At 34.8% G+C, this 19,364-nt stretch overlaps 3 protein-coding genes across 4 annotated transcripts in view; 1 reads left to right on the forward strand and 2 right to left on the reverse strand.

The window, feature by feature from the left end:
• LOC117110283 (RNA-binding protein 3-like) overlaps positions 1–3,107 on the reverse strand; it is a 7,784-nt gene extending 4,677 nt beyond the window's left edge. The window contains exons 1-2 of the mRNA XM_033252934.1: positions 2,939–3,107; positions 1,257–1,297 (exon numbers count right to left, since the gene is read on the reverse strand). Of these exons, the coding sequence (XP_033108825.1) occupies positions 1,257–1,297; positions 2,939–2,958 (61 nt within the window). The 5' untranslated portion in view covers positions 2,959–3,107. The remainder of the gene's footprint in view (positions 1–1,256; positions 1,298–2,938) is intronic.
• A 152-nt stretch (positions 3,108–3,259) lies between these two features.
• Positions 3,260–13,532, forward strand: LOC117110280 (FAST kinase domain-containing protein 5, mitochondrial-like). Of its 2 annotated transcripts, none has more exons than XM_033252928.1 (7): positions 3,260–3,827; positions 5,961–7,418; positions 8,211–8,314; positions 8,610–8,775; positions 11,041–11,203; positions 12,492–12,624; positions 12,751–13,532. In XM_033252928.1, exons 2-7 carry the CDS (start codon positions 5,996–5,998, stop codon positions 12,868–12,870), a joined length of 2,109 nt encoding a protein of 702 aa, XP_033108819.1. In that variant the 5' UTR covers positions 3,260–3,827; positions 5,961–5,995; the 3' UTR covers positions 12,871–13,532. The 2 variants fall into 2 exon arrangements, with proteins under 2 accessions (XP_033108819.1, XP_033108820.1); XM_033252929.1 differs by lacking the exon at positions 3,260–3,827 and adding an exon at positions 3,840–4,085.
• Positions 13,533–14,058: 526 nt separating this feature from the next.
• Positions 14,059–19,009, reverse strand: LOC117110256 (fructose-1,6-bisphosphatase 1-like). Its single transcript, XM_033252890.1, has 5 exons — positions 18,681–19,009; positions 17,955–17,973; positions 16,915–17,052; positions 16,347–16,466; positions 14,059–15,115 (listed from the first exon to the last, which is right to left on the reverse strand). Exons 1-5 carry the CDS (start codon positions 18,848–18,850, stop codon positions 14,927–14,929), a joined length of 636 nt encoding a protein of 211 aa, XP_033108781.1. The 5' UTR covers positions 18,851–19,009; the 3' UTR covers positions 14,059–14,926.
• Positions 19,010–19,364: the final 355 nt, after the last annotated feature.

Genomic DNA, 19,364 nt, shown 5'->3' on the forward strand with positions numbered 1-19,364 from the left:
TCCCCAGTTTTTCGTCAAACAACTTTTTTCTGTCTTAGAAAAATCAGTTCTACAACATATCAAAAAAAATTTTTTTCCTATGGAGCCTGACGTTAACTAAAAAGACATTAGAGTCAAGTGCTTCCTTAGTTAAGACAAAATATTAATTGGCTTTTTTAACTGGTGTATCTGCTTAATTTTATAAAAATTATGGAAATCTTATAAATATTCATTGGACTGTACTGTAAAATGTCATGATTTTATTGAATGTTGAATGTTGTTAACTGACTTGATTAGGCGTTTTAAAACCAATTGAACAAGTTATGGAAAAACACAGTTGTGGAGGCCCTCAACTGTATTGATCATCTGATTTACTTGCTCGATATCAAAGCATTGTTGCATGGTACTGGGAGAGGAATACAGATAATAATGAAGATTCAAAAACGCAACTCAACTTTAGACATCAAAGATTAAAATGCGTAGAATTAAGCTTACAGTTGATTCAAGCCGGATAACTTTCATACAGAATCACATGTTTTGAAATCTTGCTTAACTTCCATATCAAATCAATGTACGGAGTCAAATCTATTCTTTCTGATAATTCAACACAATGCCATAAATTATTCTCAAAATATTTAAGGCATTCTTTCCACACCATTAGACAAGTTAAATGCAACCTATTCTGGTCTTTAGGAAATTATGTGCCTGCAGCAAGAACTGTGCGAGTCAATAGATTGATTCAAACTTGTATGCATTATAAAATATTTATCAGTACTTTATAAAAATACAATTTTTCAAATCATCTTTTACATTCCTTATAAAGGCTATTATAAATCTTATCTTTCAAACATTACAAAAAAATATTCAAGAACAAAATGTGTGTAATCGGGTACAGCAGAGCCATTTCTATCAACCAATTCGTAACCAAGAGAACTTTAAAATTGCAGTCTTATGAGAGAAAGTCGAAATCTTAAATTATTTTATTAGGTCAGAAACAATCCAATAAATGTCTACTGACTTCAGATTTATAAAAAAGACACTGGTCTAAAAAAGATGCTTAGTAGTTTGTTCTTTTTGACTTCTGTATAACTACGGCCAGCATACAACAGAATGCCTACACTGTTCAAGTTGAAATAGCCAAAGATACTACAGTTACCAATTACAGATTATTTAGTTCGGGCATTTCATGAATTCATAAACGTTCTTTCTCAAGTTCTCATACGGATGGCTTCAGACTAGGGCCTCAGGCACCCGTTAACACAACTCGGTTAACTGACCTTCGGTTGTTTCAAAGTTTAGATTACCAACATACACCTTTCTGTAGACGAAAAATATTTTAACAAGTAATAACTGTGTTTGGCTTCTGCAATTTAACATATCCTCACAGAAATGTTTCCATCGCAAGAACTTGGATGAGTAGCACTTTAGGTTAAAACAAATATTTCTGCCTAGTTTAGCAGCACAAACTTTTACAAATGAGCAACTATTTAATATACACTATTGTCAAAAGTAACAGTAAAAGTAGTTATTTATATAAAATAAAATATGTGCTGCCTGCTAGCACACAGTTATTTCACACAAGAAGTATTTATACTTAAGTTATAAGTAAGCCATAACATTCGATAATATTTTAAAATGAGCACGACGTAACCTTCCAACGATACAGAAAGAAGTTACAATTCATTGGAACATTGGTGATACGATCATCTTTTGGACTGAAATTAAGAGCATCGCCTTAATTTAATTTAATTTTTTTTAACTGGTGCTATTGTGTTAAGAGAATATATATTCACGACGAAGTGCAAGAATACTGAAACACAGCGAATAGTGGTACAATTACACGCATCTAGTTCCCACTTAAACGTTAGTTCAAACCTGGTCAAACATGGCCAGTGTCGGGTCTTAACTAGTCAGATTGCTCTGCACCTCGAATAACCCTCGAATGAGAGTCAGGCGGAATAAGTGACATGTATCTGTCACGTCGGTACTGGTGCTGTACTACGGCTTCCGCGGCACCACATGGGGCAAGCTAAAATTTATAATTTGAACTGGGACAAAAGAAAAATTTAATCTTTTTAATTAAATTAAGCTTACTACTAGGGCAACACTTAAACTAAATCTAGACAAGTCTAGGCTGTACTTAAAAATAGGCTTAAACCAGGCAATGCCATCAATATTTCAGCCGCTACCAGTTCAGCAACAATGTAAATCCCTGAAAATCAGGAAATTAAACAATTCTTTATGTCTTATTAATTTACAAACTATGCTTACCTTATAAATCAATATGGTTATTTTTATACCAGTTAGATTTTTAGGTTTGTGAAACTTGTGATTACACTCGTTTCTCACAATTAAATGTTGTGTTGGTTTCACATGTTGATTTGAACAGATTTTGGCATAAAGAAATACATATTTGCCTCTCCCACAAAGTCCATACTCATAATTATTATTATAATCCGCTATTAAGAAGGTTATATTAATAGTCCTTCATGAATCAAATGGACTGAAAAAATATACAAAATGCATTCCATAGCCTACATCGCGAGGGCAATTCTTTTGTTTCTCGTGCATGTGGCAACAACGGAGTCGCACTAGGATCCAGCAGTGCAGTGGTATCAATGATCATAAATTAAATTACAAGATCATGTCAATTCACCTAGGAGTAGCCTATACACAGATATGGAAAGTTAAACTAGGCTAAGTTTATATTTTTTAAATTAATAAAGGGTCCTTGACCATGTCTTTGCTGTTATATATATATAACAAAATCGATCAAATCAGTGTACCTGAAGTGCTAGGCCGTGAGCTACCGCGTGGTTAGAAAATAACATCGTGCACAGTGTGCAGAGCATGCATGATGACGATGTTCTTTCGGTAAGCAACGCAATTATCTACAATTTGCATTGTTTGTATGTGTGTGGTATTCGGTAATGATCAATAAAACATTTCTAAATCTTACCCTTCATCAGCTTCAGACATGATGTCTTCTGTCTTCTTAACCTGTTTGAGCTAAATGATACAGAAAATGACTTTATGCCACTGATTAATCGTACGGTACTACGGAGCTGAACCCAAACCAAGAAAAGAATGCAAACCGGCGCGAATCAGTTTTAATTCAAGGGTACGAAGATAGGTAGTGCGAAAACGCGAATATGTTATTAAAAAGCTATTTCTATACTATTGTCTATAGTACTATTGGGGGTATGTTGGCGTAATCTGACAAGCTGACATGCGCAAACCATTCAAAGCCCACCGGCGGAGAACACAAGCACGTGACCACAATTACGCTACTAATACCCGAACAAAATAGTTCAAAAGATGACATTCCAAATCATTGTTTTTACAAAATATTTCAGAAACAACTATTATAGTTAAAACATTTATTCATATACATTTTTTTTTTATTTGATTTCATATAAAGCAAAAAGAAACTATATCTAATGCGGATGAATATTTAATTCAGTTACACCCCGCAGAGTGAAAAAAGGAACGCTGTCCGGTACCGGAATCCAAGAGTCTAGACATATCATTAGGGATCAGGTAGCGAATTTTGACCAATCATGTTCGAGCGATGTATGTGACGTAATGACAAAAAGTCCCGCTTTCAAGATCAATGTGTCCATCCCGCTTTTGAACGTTCGGGGATTGGAATGCCTGATAGGGAGGCCTGTTAAATAAATACTATTTTCCTATACAGTATCTATAAACGCCCAGGCTTTATCTTTTATCAAACATTCAAAATACTATCGTAATTTAAAGTGAACTTTCTAAAAACCCACAATACATAGCATATATAATTTGACTTTATTTCTGTTAACATGCCATCTGCTTGCGGTACTTACAACGCGGTGGGTTTGTATTTTAAATTATATTTAAATTCAACGTTTAAGATATCTATCTAGCCTAGGCCTAGTTACATTAATATCATTATAGAATATTGTATATTAACTCTAAAATATAACACAAATCCAATTTTATATAGGTCTAGGTCTAACTTACAGTATGTAGGCCTAGGAGACGGAACGATGTAGCCTAAGTCCCATGCATAGCTAGGCTAGGCCAACTAAGTACTACTAGACTAGCCTGGTTCGCCCTGCCCTAGACAGGTAGGTAGGCCTAGGAAGGAGACTACAAAGGCCCAAACTCTACTACTATTCGCCTGGCCTAGGCCTAGCACTGTACTAAAATCTTAAAGAAAGACTCCTATGTATGTACAGTACTACTCAAGGCCTAGCTCTAGTAGAGTAGACTAACTAGAGTTATTAAAAATCATTGCCTTCTTGGGCCAAAGGTTTAGGGAATCAAACAAAAATATTTAGATGCAAGAATGGACGGGGAAAAAACATGCTATGCCGTAAAGTCTTAATACCTGTAAAATTAATGGCAGTGCCTATTTTTACACCAGTCTTAAACTAAATTCATATTGGATGACATTGTCCTAATATATCTAATCCATTATTCAATAGTTACATAGGCCTAGACACAGTAATCAGAATTATTATTATTGTTGTTATTTTTACCATGTTAACTTACAAATTTAACCTTGACCTTTATTTTTAACATTTTATGATATGATATTGTGTTTGGTGTTTTAATAATATGTAATTTTGTCAATTGTAGTATTTTTATTCTCTGAACAAACAACTAGAATTTCAAAAACTGTTTCACCAATGGTTTGACAATTAAGATTGAATTATGAATTGATGAATTGACTAGTAAGGCAATATCCACTGCCAAAGTAAATAAAGAAGTAAACATTTTATGTTATACTGTACTGTATATTGACTGTATAGGGTGCCATATGCAGCAAAAGTCCATGTTAAAATCAAAATGTAATTGCAAAATTCAATGTCTAATTTATCAAAACGTAGGCATAAATTTCTCAAAGTGTAGATCAAGTTTCCCAAAATGAAGTTCTAATTTTTCAAAACGTAGTTCAAATTTCTTTAAAATGTAATTCAAATTCAAAACGTAGGTCTGACTTGATCAAACGCCCTCTCCATTCTGTTCCAAATCGTAAATCAAAACAAGCCAAGCATGACTGGTTTGAAATACATTTTACAACACCAGACATACAAAATGTTAATAAAAACTAGTCAGCCAAGCATGACGTGGCCCTGTTCCATTAATGTGGGGGAATCATTTTTCGCTGCAGTCCAATGCCGTGAAGAACGCTTCCCGGTGCGTCTGCTAATTTTTAATGGTCAGGGTACCGCGATCACGAGCCCTATGCTGGGCATTATAGGCTAAGCTTATGTGGGCTGGGATTTGCAACAACTTAGTCTTGGACTAGGCCTCTATTAGTAGGAGGCCTGGTCATAGTCTAGGCCTATAATAGTAAAATTGCCCAGTGTCTTTAGGCAGCAGGGGGATTAGTCCTTGGACCCAACCAGGGCTTCGCCACTGGCCTAACGCCAAAAATTGTCATACCCGTTGTCGGACCATTTAGCACTGCCGCTGATCCTGAATATGTGGCAGAGCCAAGCCAAAGGAGGGATAAGTCGAAATTGTCAAAAAAACTAGACATTATTACCTTCAAAATGAAAAAAATAATCACTTTGATATGATAGTTTATGGCAAAGTTATGGGCAATCAAAGTTAGGATACTTGGTAAGTGTATTTTGAGAAAACTGGCTTTGAAAATCAGATTTTATGTCTGTACGCTAGGACAAGCTCTCTTAAATACCATTTTTAGAGCATTTATCGTTTATAAATCAGAGAAAGGTATATGTAGGATGACAGTTAAATCTTTAATATGTATGTTTTAAAGATAAAAAAAATCGAAAAAAATGACCTATTTCACATTTGTGCATTTATTGGAAAACTCCCTGTGCGACTTACCTTCCTTTGGCTTGACTCTGCCAAATTACTGGCTATAGACTTTTATAAATGAAGATGCCTATGGTATGGCCAATATATAAGACATACAGTATTTGATCCTAATGGCATGTCTTAATTTTCTTTTCAAATTTTTTTTTTAGTGTGAAAGATTAATATTTGAGGTAATGTCTACTTGATGTTGGCTCAACAAGTTTATAAGATGACTTTCCTCAGGACCAAACCAGTTTTTGTAAAATTGCAGGCTGCGCAATTCACAAATTGCAGATCACAAAAACATATAAACAATGTCAACAATCATTTACCCTTAAAATCATTGTTTATGTTCAAATTCAACCCAGAGCACAGAGAGAATTTATGGGAAAGATGTTTTGTTCAGTTTTCTGGTCTTGCTTCCTGCAATTATCAGAAGGTACCATCCGTACTCAAGGAGCAAAATCAATGGACCAATTCACCAAGAGGATTTTACATGCACTCCCCAAAGTATGCAACAATAATGTATGATTTATTAAAACCACCTACAAATGATGAAGATATCGCCAAATTATTTCATCTTCGTTTGCATGCCTCGAAGGATGACTTTTTAAAATCTGTCAAGGAATTGAATTGTTTACCAACGTCAATTGTACAAGACATATTTAACCGCAATCTTAGATTCATTACACAAGGGATAGCTAGCATCAGGATACTTAATGAGGAAGTACTTAGAGAGTATTTACGACTTTTTGCCAAAATTGACATCACTTGTGTTCAGCAGGAAATGAGAACATTTGAACAAAAATGTGTTGATCAGATGGAGACATGGCCAGTTGATATGGTTCTCCTTGTGTCTGATGCATTTCATCTCATCAATTATCGTTCGTTGTCTTACAACAAGAAGATGTATGAATATATGAGAAAACATGTACCTTCATTAAATAAACACAATATAGTGCAGTTGGCATACTTGATAGGAGAGAATAGGATAGTCCCATCTGCTTTAATGCATCAACTGCAAAAACGAATCCTTAATTTTAAGAATGAATTCACTGTACCCGAAATAGGTGCTATTTTTAATGGTTTCTTCAAATCTAAAACTTCCATTACCTCAGACATTTTATCAATTTTTGCAAAACGCCTAATGCTTGAAGACACGCGTGAAATCAATACCTATAGTCTTGTTGGTATCTTGAAGATGTATCGTTATGCTTATTTCGGTTCAGAGATGTTATTCAATAAAATTGCTAATGAAATTGTTGAGAGGATTCCTACCATGGAAATAGCACCAGTAACGCATATAGCTTTAACGTATTCAACACTACGTATGTTCCACGCGCCATTAATGGATATGATTGCACAAGTGTATGTTAGTAAGGTAAAATATGGCCGCTGTAAAGATGTGACCAAGTGTCTATGGTCAGTAAGTACTTTAGCCCACCGGCCTCCAAACTTTAACCAGTTTTACAAGACAGCTCTTCATGAGATGAGGAGACGTTCGGTGGAGTATTCTGAACATCCGAATCATCTAACGTCTGGCTTAATTGCTTTAGCATACATGGATATCTATCCATTAGATATTATAGATTATGTATTCAGCCCCACATTCCTGGATTTTGTAAAAAGTAAGTTATGAAAATCCAATACAAATTCCATGTAACAATATAATAATTACAATAAATACTAATATTTCAACAGTATTCTTTGTTTACACCAAACAAAGAAAGCATGCTGGTTTTACTTAAATACAATTGTTCAAATAAACTGAAAACTGATAAAATTTAATCAGAATACTAATAATAATGTTACTAATAATACTAGTAATAGTTCAAATTTTATTTAATATAGAGTACTACAGTGTTACGTCACGATACCACGTGATACTACTCCATTGCTATCATTGCAAAAAAGTATTCAAATGGATTCTTCACTGACAAACCATTGATCCCAATTTCAAACGTAATTATTAAGATGTTGTATCTTACTTTTTCTTTGTGAATTTTAATTGATGATTAAATGTGTGTTCGATAACTAATATAATGAGAGCATTTGTGTTATTAGTACATTTTGATAGTAAAATATTAGATTTAAAAATTGCCTATTCCAGAAAGCCTATGAAGTCATTCATGCATAATGAACGGTAACCTACGTCTGTTGACAACAGAGAGCGCCGCCTGGCGTCGTGACGATACAACTGTAGTACTCTATAACGGAAGTAAACTTAAAAACGGATTTAAAATCTACTCTCAGTAATGTACTTCATGATGATTATGATGATTTGATTGAAACAGTGGCATATCACCATGGTGAATTCTGTTAAAAGAAATACATTTTAAAAAGCTAAAACTAAATTTAGCAGTCAAAAATGCATATTATAGGTATAAATGCAATTTTTTATGAAAAATTATTTCCAACAGACTATAGGCTAAACAGTAAGATAGATTTAAGACCAGATCTTCATCTTCTAGACTGTACGTTAGCGATTGATCGTCCCTTATATTGCGGCAATAGATTTCCACAGGTACTTATTATTTAAAATTTATTAAAATATCTTACCTAGTGTATTATAAATAATTTTAAATTTTAGATTCTTTAAGAATATAAAAGTACAATACACTAATAAAAAGTATAGAGCTGAGTTACAAATTTAGCACAAATTTACTGGATCTGATAAATTTACTCCAAATCGGGTTCGTGCATCACATTACAGTGGTAACACTGAGATACTGTACTTGGTTGGTGTGTCAGCCTCTTCAATATGTGACTCTATTTGATATCTACAGTATTTGAAGGTGACGCGTGTTTCTTTTTTTCAGGAACTATTAAAAGAAGGCAATCTTCCTGATGACTTTTACCCAAATGTTGATCATGAACTGAGCAAAAGAAAATTTCTGAAACCAGTAATTTCTTGTCTTTCCGACATACTTGGAGACGCACAGTTGATTAAGCCACACTTTATTCTTCAACATATGAAAGCTCTTGGTAAGTAAATAAAGTGGTATCGCCAGGGGGAGGGGTTGATCACATTCAGCCTGATAGAGCTTGCAGAATAATCTTAATGAAACTTGTACATTAGATGATGGCTCTGTTATTCCGCTCACCGTAAGAAGGCACAAGTTGTGCAGGGGGATACTTCACCAAGGTTAAACATCCAGGGGATGTACAGTACAAGTTCATAATTTGCTACCTAATAAAAGCAACTATCATCAACTATAACCTTAGAGTTCCTAGAGGATGTTCAAGTTGCCCAAAGTCAGAACTAAGCGTTCTTGTGACTTCATTTTATATCATGGGTTATTTTCCAAGTGGTGAAGTCCCCTCCGCAAGTTCCCCCACCCCCAAAAAAAACAAAAAACAAAAAAAACCCCTGTAGGTTTTATTTAGTATTCAGTATTTTGTTTATTTGTATGTGTCCCTTCAGGGCTCGTTTTAACATTCTTTGGCAACTAGCCCACTGGGCTACAGTAGTATTGTATATTTCACTTGCCCATTGGCTATATTTACTAGCCCAATTGTTGGCTACATTTTCTGTAACATTATGATGTTGGCCAAGCATACTTGTAGCAATAGTTTATAACTATCACTATCACTGGGCCATCGGACTAGTAATACGGTGGGTTTACTAGCCCAGAGTAGTTTTTACTAGACATTGTACGACAGACTAGTACTAAATCAAGCCCTGCCCTTATTTATGTACCCCTTTTTTGTAGTGTCATGATTGTTAATTTGCATTTTTTCTCTAATGTTTTTAAATGTTTTTTGTACATTTTACTTTTTTTTTTTTAATGTGTCCTGCTTTACTGACAAAGTGTATTTTAAATATTCTAAACATTTTTTATATTTTTACTTACAATTTTTCTGTACATTTAAAATTTTCCTTAAATTTGCAAATAAAGTTATTTTGAATTAAGGAAGGGGGGATTAATTTCCACTTTTGATATACATGCTAAAATGTTTCATAACAGCTCAAAATGACCAAAAATTGCTCAGCTTTTTTTAGGCATGGAGGTCACTATAATACCTCCATGAGTCACCTAAGGTCTAAGTCTGCTTGTCACTTGTGTTTGTCCATTATCATTGCATTGTACGCCCTAAGGTTCTTGTTTGATACAATAGTATTTGTCACACCACTACTATTTGTGTTGTCCTCACTCCCATTGTAAGCTGTTACTTGTGCTACACCATTGTTCCAGAGTTAACAGTGAAATTGTTCTAAAGTTGTTTTGTATTGGCAATAATTTGTTTTAGTGATAATGTACCATAATTACAAGTTGGTCAACCTTTGTTTTTACACAGACCCTATATACTTTTTTGACAATTGCCATCATTAGAGACCATTTCTTCTTTGGTTTTTATGTAGATTACTGTTGAACCAGCAGCAGTCATGGCACAAGAAATGTAAAAGCAATAATAATAAAGGAAATATTAGAAACTGCCCTTGTTACCAGCTATAGAATTTGGAATGCTATGTTAAACCTACATGGAAAAATATTTCAGCAATGCAAATTTTATATAGCCGAATATCCACATGTAAAAAAAAAATCAGAATTGGCTAAAATTTGTAATTGTTTTTGTTATAATTTGTAATAATTTGTTTGTTGCCTTCTTGCATTGGTCTGTATTTACAGGTCATGACCTGGATTTTTTGTGCTTTCTTTTTATTTGAGGCGAGACTTTTTTATACCTTTGTTTTCATCAAAGGAGGGCAGTAAAAAATAACAATTAAATTTTGTTTATCATTTAGCAAAATGATTTTGCCAAAACCATCTATGCAAAGGAGAAAATAAAAATGAAACTTTATTAATGAATTAAACAGTGTAGTAATAAAATTTATAAATGCTTTAAATTTATAGGCCTATAATTAACGAAGAAATTTTATTTTTGGAGATTTGAGTAGAGTGGAGGGCATTATAAAAATAAATAAGTAAAATTTTATATTTTTATTGATGGAGGGTGCGCTAACTCGCCAAAATAAAAATTTTTATTTTAAAAATATTTTTGGAGGGTTTGCTAAACAAGGTATTAAACAAAGTCTTACTTAAACTTGAATAAAACTATGATTAAAAAAATTGAAAATGTATCTATGTTTACAGAAAATTCCAAAAGCTTCTCAAATTCCCTAATTTGCCAAAGATTTCCACCTACTGAACCTCCAATTAGATTTTCTCCCTCAACCTTACCTGTATTATACATTGAGTTGTAAGCCTATCAATGATCATATCAGTAAAAAATATTTTTTCTCAACAGATATTGAGTTTCGATTATCTGAATCAGGAGAGCCCATTACTGTTTCAAAGTGGAATTGTCAACATAAAGAGAAAAAGAAAACTTTAAACACAGCAAGTATTTTGGTCCAGAAAATTATGCAAGGGTGCCCTCTGGAAGAAGCCTCTATCAAACAGGATCACAGGTTAGAGTGCCAGTGAGCAAAGTGTGGCCTGTGCGTCGTATGTGGCTCGACGGCAATTTTTGTTTGTGGCCCTTGAATGTAATTTTAAAACTATTTGTGCTTCCCACCTACCAAACTGCTAAAAAAAAAACCTTGTTATTATGACCCGACCCGTCAACCATTAGTGAAAGAAATAATACGTTGCTTATACAATAATAATACAATGTAAGTTAAAATACCTTTGTCTGACAATCAGTGGCGGCTCTAGGGGGGGGGGGGCTGAGCTGTCTGACAGCGGGGACTTGAGGTCGTAGGCCCCAGCTGGGGGAAGGGTTGAAGAGGGGGTTCCCCTCCCAAATGAGATTATTTTAAGAACAGGATGGACAGAAATGACACTTCTCAGACTGTTTTTTAAAGGTACATTGGAAATATCACAATAAAAATTTTGGTTTTGCATGCGACCGGCTCCCAGTGTTCATACTAAAATTCACATTCGAGCAGCTGTGAATACTGTCCTGGTGGCCTTGCACCTTAAACTGCCGGGAAAAGGTGCGGTCATGTTTGGTTCATCTGCGTTGTTTTATTTTATTTTCTCACTTTCCGGTTTTCTTCAATTAAATGTATTTCATCGCTACAGTATATAATAGTAAACAAAATTTAAAAAAAAGCAAAGTGCTCTGATCTTCATGATATAGCGTTACATAAATGTTGTAATGTATTGGCTCTCTGACCTATTGTTATGCCCACCCCTAGGAAGATACCAAGTGTAACTAGGTATTATTTCATGACAAAGGAGAATAAAAGGAGCATAGTAAGGAGAGAAGATGAATGGATACACTGGTCCATAAATTTATTCTTAGTCATTGAAAATGCGTAAAAATAAATTGATTTTGGCACCAATGTCGTTCCATATCACTTTTTGCATGGCGTTCCATACTATACTTTTTCTTGGTTTTCAAATTCAACAACGTAAGTTTCTCGACACAAACAGACTCTGGTGGCACTCTCCGAAATTATCTAATACTAGAAAATGTCAATAAAGTTAGAGACTTGTGGAGGTCTAATAAGTGTATTAATAGTGTGTGCAGTGGAAGGGAAACATGTTATATGTAATTAGTGATATCTTGAATGATAGATTTAGAATGATAATAATTCTGTATGGGGAGAAAAGGAAATAGTAAGCAGAAAGGATCATAATAGTGGATAAAGGGCCGCAAAAAGAGGTTTCTAATTAAACACCAACCTCTCTGTATCTTTAATAAGGGGTTATTTAGTGATGTTCTTTTTGGTTTTTTTTAATTTTTTTAAGCATTGCTATAGTACTGTGGTCCAGAAATCATTATCAATTTGGAGCGAAGCAACATATCACATCACGTCACCTTCTTGGGCTCCATGCAATGAAAAGGAGGCATTTATTGTTGTTGGGATACAAAATTGTTGAGGTAAATATATTTTCAAATTTATGATGATAGATAATATTATTTTGAGCAAAGTACAATAAGTTATACAACTATTGTATGTTTGAAAAATATCACTCATTTAGGTTTTTCCATTTTGTTTCATTTCAGCTTCCATTTTATGAACTTGAAGTTGTGTCTGAAAAAGGAAATACAGCCCTCACTCAGTACCTGAAGCAAAAACTTGTGCAACTACCGCAGATGAGAACCCTATTGCAGGGCACATCTTAAGGGTGGTATTGTTTGTGATGGATCCGTGCAGATCTCAAGGTCCCTAGTTCAATTCTCGTCGCTGCTCTCCTTGTCTTTCAGCAGGAGGGCTGAAATACAAGTTATGATAGCGTACCATCTTTCAGATGAGACGTTTAAGCCGTTGGACTTGTGTGCAATATGGCCCATGTGCATGTTGAAGAACACAGTACACTCTTCAGAAAAGAGTAGGGGATTGTCTCCCGGGGTACTGCCCAATTGACCACCAGAAGGGCCCAACTGGAAACCAGTCTTTGGGTGGGTTATCCTTGGTGTGATTTATACCAAAAAATATCCTATCCTAACATTATTTGCACAGACGAGACAATGAGGAGACATGCTGCATCACAACCAATCACCGTTTCAATAGCTCAGGATGGTTAGACACTCAAGGATGAATTTGGGCTCACCGAATTCGTAATGGGACCAAGTGGGATACCCACTTTAAAGCTCCAGTTTTCAGGCTGGGGTCTATTTTTTTTATTGCTCAAACTGTTTTGGACTGTGGTTCGGGGTTGAGAACCAGGACTATAAATCATACAACTTGACCACATGTTCCTAATCTGTAGATTTATTCATTAGCAAAGAACCTTAACACAGAGACAAACATGATAAATTGTTGCAATAAAATTCTCTGTATTGAATGTCTTTTCTTAGTCTCTGAACATATTCTTTAAACAGAAATTGCGTACAAGAGGAGCACTAGAACCTAGAATCTCATTGTCATATCTATGGCTTCATTTTGATAGACTATGGAACCAAATTTTACATCTTGTTCTTTAAATAATTTGGATGTTTGGTGTTCAAATATTTTAGAGGCCAAATAACCAAAAAAAAAAACCTACTTTTTAGTCCAAAAATATCATTTTTATTTTCCAAGAAATAAATCTTTTGTTTGAAACTTCCAGCACTATATTTACTATTGTAAATGTGCATCAATTCTTTGGTTAATTTAATATACTTTTTTAAAAATTAAAGCCCCATTCCCGGCGAAATTTCAGTTAAGAAAAATCTGAATTTTTTTTATATATGTTATTAAATACAATACAAAATTGCTAGTTTAACTGAATTTAGAGATTCCTAAACATGAAAAAAAATGTAAAAAAGGGATTGAAATTTGATTTTAAAACATAAATGCGGATGAATTTTTTATGTTTGATTTTGCGATAGGTCTGCCAAGAAATATAGTAGGCGCTGGAAACATTAGCCTATCCAACATTGCTAGGCTAGGCCTAGCCTTACCTCGATTTAGGTTCTGTTATCACACATTGAAACGGCCAACATGATATTTTCCATTGCTAGTTTTGACACTTGTGAGATATAATACTTCATAGGAATTATTTCAAATTTGTTGAAAAAATAATTCTAACCGAGATTTTGACAAATAGCCATATCTGAGGCCTACTCAATCAATCGCAATGTGTGAGATGCAAAGTCTAAAAACTAATCTCATTAGAGAGGGCGCAAATACACAACAGCGAGAGCATTCCAGCGAATACGATCTACAACCTCTGAATTTACCTAGTAACAAAGAATTCGTTTAGTGAAATTTTGCCGGGAATGGGGCTTTAATTATAATTTATACAATATACTCTTTATGGTTTTAGAGCCTTAAATAATTTTATTACTATTTATTTTATGTTAAGTTCAACTAAAATGGACGTAATTACATAATACTGAAACAAAATATTGTAAGTTCATAACAAAACCACTTATCAATAAAAACAGCTGTAAAATTGTGGCAAATTGCATGCCAGTCTATTTCCAAATACTTTGAATTAAAGCTTTGACCCTAAAATCTGGAAAACATGAAAATTCAAATTTAAAAAGGTTTTAAAGTTGTCACCTTCCAAAAAAACAGATCAAAACATAGGTTTCACTGATTTCTTGTAGCAGAAATATACTATGAAATCGATTACCATACAGCCAAAATCAGGCTCTATGAAAAGAATATAGAAATTGTTATTAAATTTTAACATCGGTTGTTATCGTAACCTATCTTTTCAGCCATTTAAATCCAAATGAAATCCAAATAAATTCACTTCTGATGTAATTTAACACACTCAAGATATTCGTTTACGTCGTCTGTGGAGCCCATTATTACAGGACACCTTTCGTGGATGTTTGTTGGTACCAAGTCAAGAATCATCTCTTTACCTGTTGTAGCTAGGCCCCCTGCCTGCGTCACCAGGTATGCCATTGGATTACACTCGTACATCAAGCGAAGCTGGATGAAAAAAAAAAACCAAACATTAATGTCACTAAATTATTTTCAACCTTAGATTGTTGAGTATTATACAACCGACATAGGAAAACAAATTAATAAAGAAATCTTGGGTCATTCTTCAGTACAGTGCTCAAACAATGTCCCGCCATTTTAAGGTACTTTATAACGAAAAGTATTAAAGGAAAATTGATTTTTATTGTAGTAAAATAATCTTCAACACATTTCTGATTGAATGTAGTGTCAAAAAATTTTGAAAACCCCGATTTAATTTCTCCAAATGCCATAATTCATAAAGTAACTAACTTGAAAGAATAATTATACCACCAGAAGACAAGTATAGCCTGGTTCTCACGAGAGCCCTAGTATCCAGATTTGGAGCTAACCGTTAGCGCTAACCGTTAGCACCTGTGTGAGAACGCCCGATCGGTTAGCGCTAATCGTTAGCACCTGTGTGAGAACGCCCGATCGGTTAGCGCTAACCGTTAGCGGTATCCGGATACCGCGAACGGTTAGCAAGCGCTATCTGTTAGCAAGTGAATGCGTTTCTATCATCAACTAATTACATACACGTTTACAATTTCCAGTTTCTTATTGGCCAGTGATTTCATCATCATATTCTTGGTATCCGGATCGGGATTTTCTTGTATGGACGCACAGCAGCTAACGGTTAGCAGGATCCAGATCCTGCTAACCGTTAGCTGCCGTGTGAGAACATAGCCTTGGTCTGGTCTCTTTTAAATGTAAAATTAAAAGTTTTGTACATATATACAAAACGAGATCAATACTCCACTTGCATAAATCTATACGCTGTACAGTACAATAAATTTGCTTCGAAAACAAATTGTGTATAAAAGAGTAAAATTCCATTCTACTATTAATTCAGATTAAATATATAGAAACTTATTTGACAATATAAATTGTTTTACAAAAAACAGTGGTATGGTAAAAATATGTCTTGTGATGTCTCTCTCAAACCTTAGATTTTTTTTATCCCTATATTGAGCCTGAAAATATTGAACAGAACTGGTCAGTTTTCAGGGCCAAAGCCCGCAGTAGCAAAGCCCTGGTGGAGGTCTAGGGTGGCCTGTCACCTACAGACAATTTTGAGCCAATTAAAATTTAAGGGGTGAATATTATATTTTGAGTAAATTTATAACATGTGAGACGACAATCTTAATAAAGCCACAATTCTACTTGATAGCTGAAATAGTGTAATTTCTAACAAACATACCTTGCCCTTAGGACTCTTGGAGTGAGCTGGGTAGAGGAATATACCTCCATACTTAATAGTTCTATGCATATCTGCTACCATGGAACCAATATAACGAGCACCGTATGGTGCTTTCCCCTCCTATATTAAAATATGATGGATAAAATAAATCACAGTAATAGTCATTGGCAGTATTTCACTTCAACATATTTAGGCACATTTCTGAAGTTTTTGATAAAGTGAGATATAAAATTGTATTGGTCATTGTTTCATAAGCCAACCTTCCAAATTTCAGTTTCAGGAACCTACAGTACTCGGGCAAGTACCGTAACAGTAAGTTTAATTTGATTTGAATCCACTTAGTATTAAAAAAAATGCCCTCATTCAATTCTTTTCTATTTGAGCTGCATTATTGGACTTGCCAGGGTTTTCTTTTTTATTTGGGAAAAAAAAATAAGTAGGGATTTTAAGAAGCAAAATAAGGATGTTCATGACTGATAAGTATGCTAATCACTTTAGCATGAAGTGAACTAGTGAAATTTTTTCTTAGAATAAAAATTGTATAGTCAAACATTTTGCTTAAGCTTACCTCTGGGTATTTCTTTCTGTTTATGTACTCCTTCATGGCGTTGTCCCAGTATTGAGCATAACCTTCGTTGATGCTGAAGATTTTGCCTCTTGGCTTGATCCTCATGTTAGCATCAGTCAAAACAAACTCTCCAATAGACTAAATAAAACAATAAAATGCAGTTAATAAATAATTCATAATATAATTACTGTAAATACCAAGTGATATAATCTCTAGCAAATTGATGTTTGGTGCTCTGTCCACACTATCAAATTATCTTTGACAATAAACTGTTGTATGCCCATATATAGTCATGATGTGATGTCATCATGACCATATTAAGGCATGTCACATGTTTGTAAACATGTATCTTCATGCTGTGAATCAACGATCCGATCAGCCCACTGGGCGGGTTTCTTTAGGGACGGACTGTGGTGTTGTCCATTTTCAACCGCAGTTAGCGAGCTGTTTATTTTTAGCGACAGTAACAAGTTTAAAAAATGGGCTTCGCATTTTCAACTTTACGGCGATCCCAATGTCTGATCTAATCAATTGGAAGAGTTTGATGTCTGCTGAATTTGGAGCCAATTCTTTTATATTTTGTGAGCATTTGGTTTTTATGCAGTTAAAATAAATGATGCGACAAAAAAAAAAAAAAATTATACCCGCATCAATGGTTTCCAAAATTTTTGACGCGGGCAGGAGTGACAATCTAATCATTTTTTCTATTTGCCTTAAGTGGCAGGAATATTAACTTCTACTCAAAGTAATCAGATCCGTAACAAGGATTTTTGGGGGTTTTTATTCATGGGAGCCAGATTTCCAGGAGGGGCTAGGCACCTTGCTTGTGAGTTCCATGGAAAGAGCTCTTGTCAGTGTCAGGAGCAGAGGGGAAAGCACTCTGGAGCTGAAGTATTCTAGAATGTAAATTTTGAATTTCATTTTAATGTTTTATGAAAGAAGGGGTGGTTTGGTTTAAATAGAGCTGTCTCTTATACACATCTAGATGTGTATAAGAGACAGATGCATATCTGCTACCATGGAACCAATATAACGAGCACCGTATGGTGCTTTCCCCTCCTATATTAAAATATGATGGATAAAATAAATCACAGTAATAGTCATTGGCAGTATTTCACTTCAACATATTTAGGCACATTTCTGAAGTTTTTTCATAAAGTGAGATATAAAATTGTATTGGTCATTGTTTCATAAGCCAAACTTCCAAAACAGTAAGTTTAACTTGAATTCACTTAGTATTAAAAAAAATGATTTTTAGTTTGATGACCTCAAGTGGCATCTGACTAAACCTCCTCAGCGGTGGTGCCAGAAACTTGCTGACAAGGGGTCTGAAAAGTCCAACAGAGGGGTCTGAACCGAGGTTCTGCCTAGGGCCTCTGTCGACAGCCCCGGAATAAAAGAAACCCGGTATTGTCCACAAGAAGAGTTTTTATGCCTTAGTTTGGTCCAAATTGTGCTTTTGAGACCACTGCAACCAAAATAAAGTTATTTGGAGAGGCAAATTAGGATTTTTAAAATTGTTGATCCGACAGCCAGTCATGGCGTCAGATGACAGGGCTCCAAGCCTGACAAACAGGGAAAATTCTCCTCCCCCCCCCCCTGGCGCCGCCACTGCTATACCGGCTAAGAAGAGGTGCAAACAGGAGGTGAGAAATATTACAAAAGCACCATAGCCTACTCTTACTCTATAATTACAATTTTTCCCATGATATTGTTACTTCCGACCCTTAGGCTTCAGATTCTTTGAAGTTGAACATCAAACTCACAGCTTAGCAATACCCGCTTTTCTGACCGCCGATGACACAGCTTTCACAGCAGTGCAGATGGCAGTAAGGACCTGTGTTAATTCACCGGTTGCACCAACGTGCCTACGCTGTTCTTCCAACATAAAACGAGTTAAGGTCATAAAATCTGTCCTCATTGCATCCCCTTCCATTGTCTATCCTCCCTTTTCTCTGTCTTCTATCCAATATAAATTAATGTTAACGGAATGTTTAATTAAGATGAATTAGTAATCTCTGAATATTATTTGAAATCAATCAGGCCTTGCAGAAAATTGTTGATGCGTGGCAAGCTTGCGTTGCGGGAGGATGGGTCGATGTTGTCAGCCAATCAGATGGCTAAAAACGGGAGGCGTGGCAACACGTGTTTATTATCAGTAGAAGTTCTTGCAATATAGCTTTATTTATCCTTGTTAATGAACATTTTAATGTTTATTATAATTTTTACATTTTTAGATTTCATGATCCTTTGAGTACCACAGCTCGTAATTAATACAGAAATCCATTTGTTCCTAAATTATCGTATTATTGTTCAGTTCTATATATTGCTGACGATAAAAGATGCATAAATAATTTCGATGGATTAGTCTGTCAAGCAGATTATTTAATTTATTTGTATTTATTCTATCGTACTGAATGCCACTCAGTGTTGAAGCACTGATTTCCAAT

Source organism: Anneissia japonica, unplaced genomic scaffold, assembly GCF_011630105.1.
Source record: "Anneissia japonica isolate Jap-2015-1 unplaced genomic scaffold, ASM1163010v1 scaffold673_len1821605_cov196, whole genome shotgun sequence".
NCBI classification, from domain to species: domain Eukaryota; kingdom Metazoa; phylum Echinodermata; class Crinoidea; order Comatulida; family Comatulidae; genus Anneissia; species Anneissia japonica.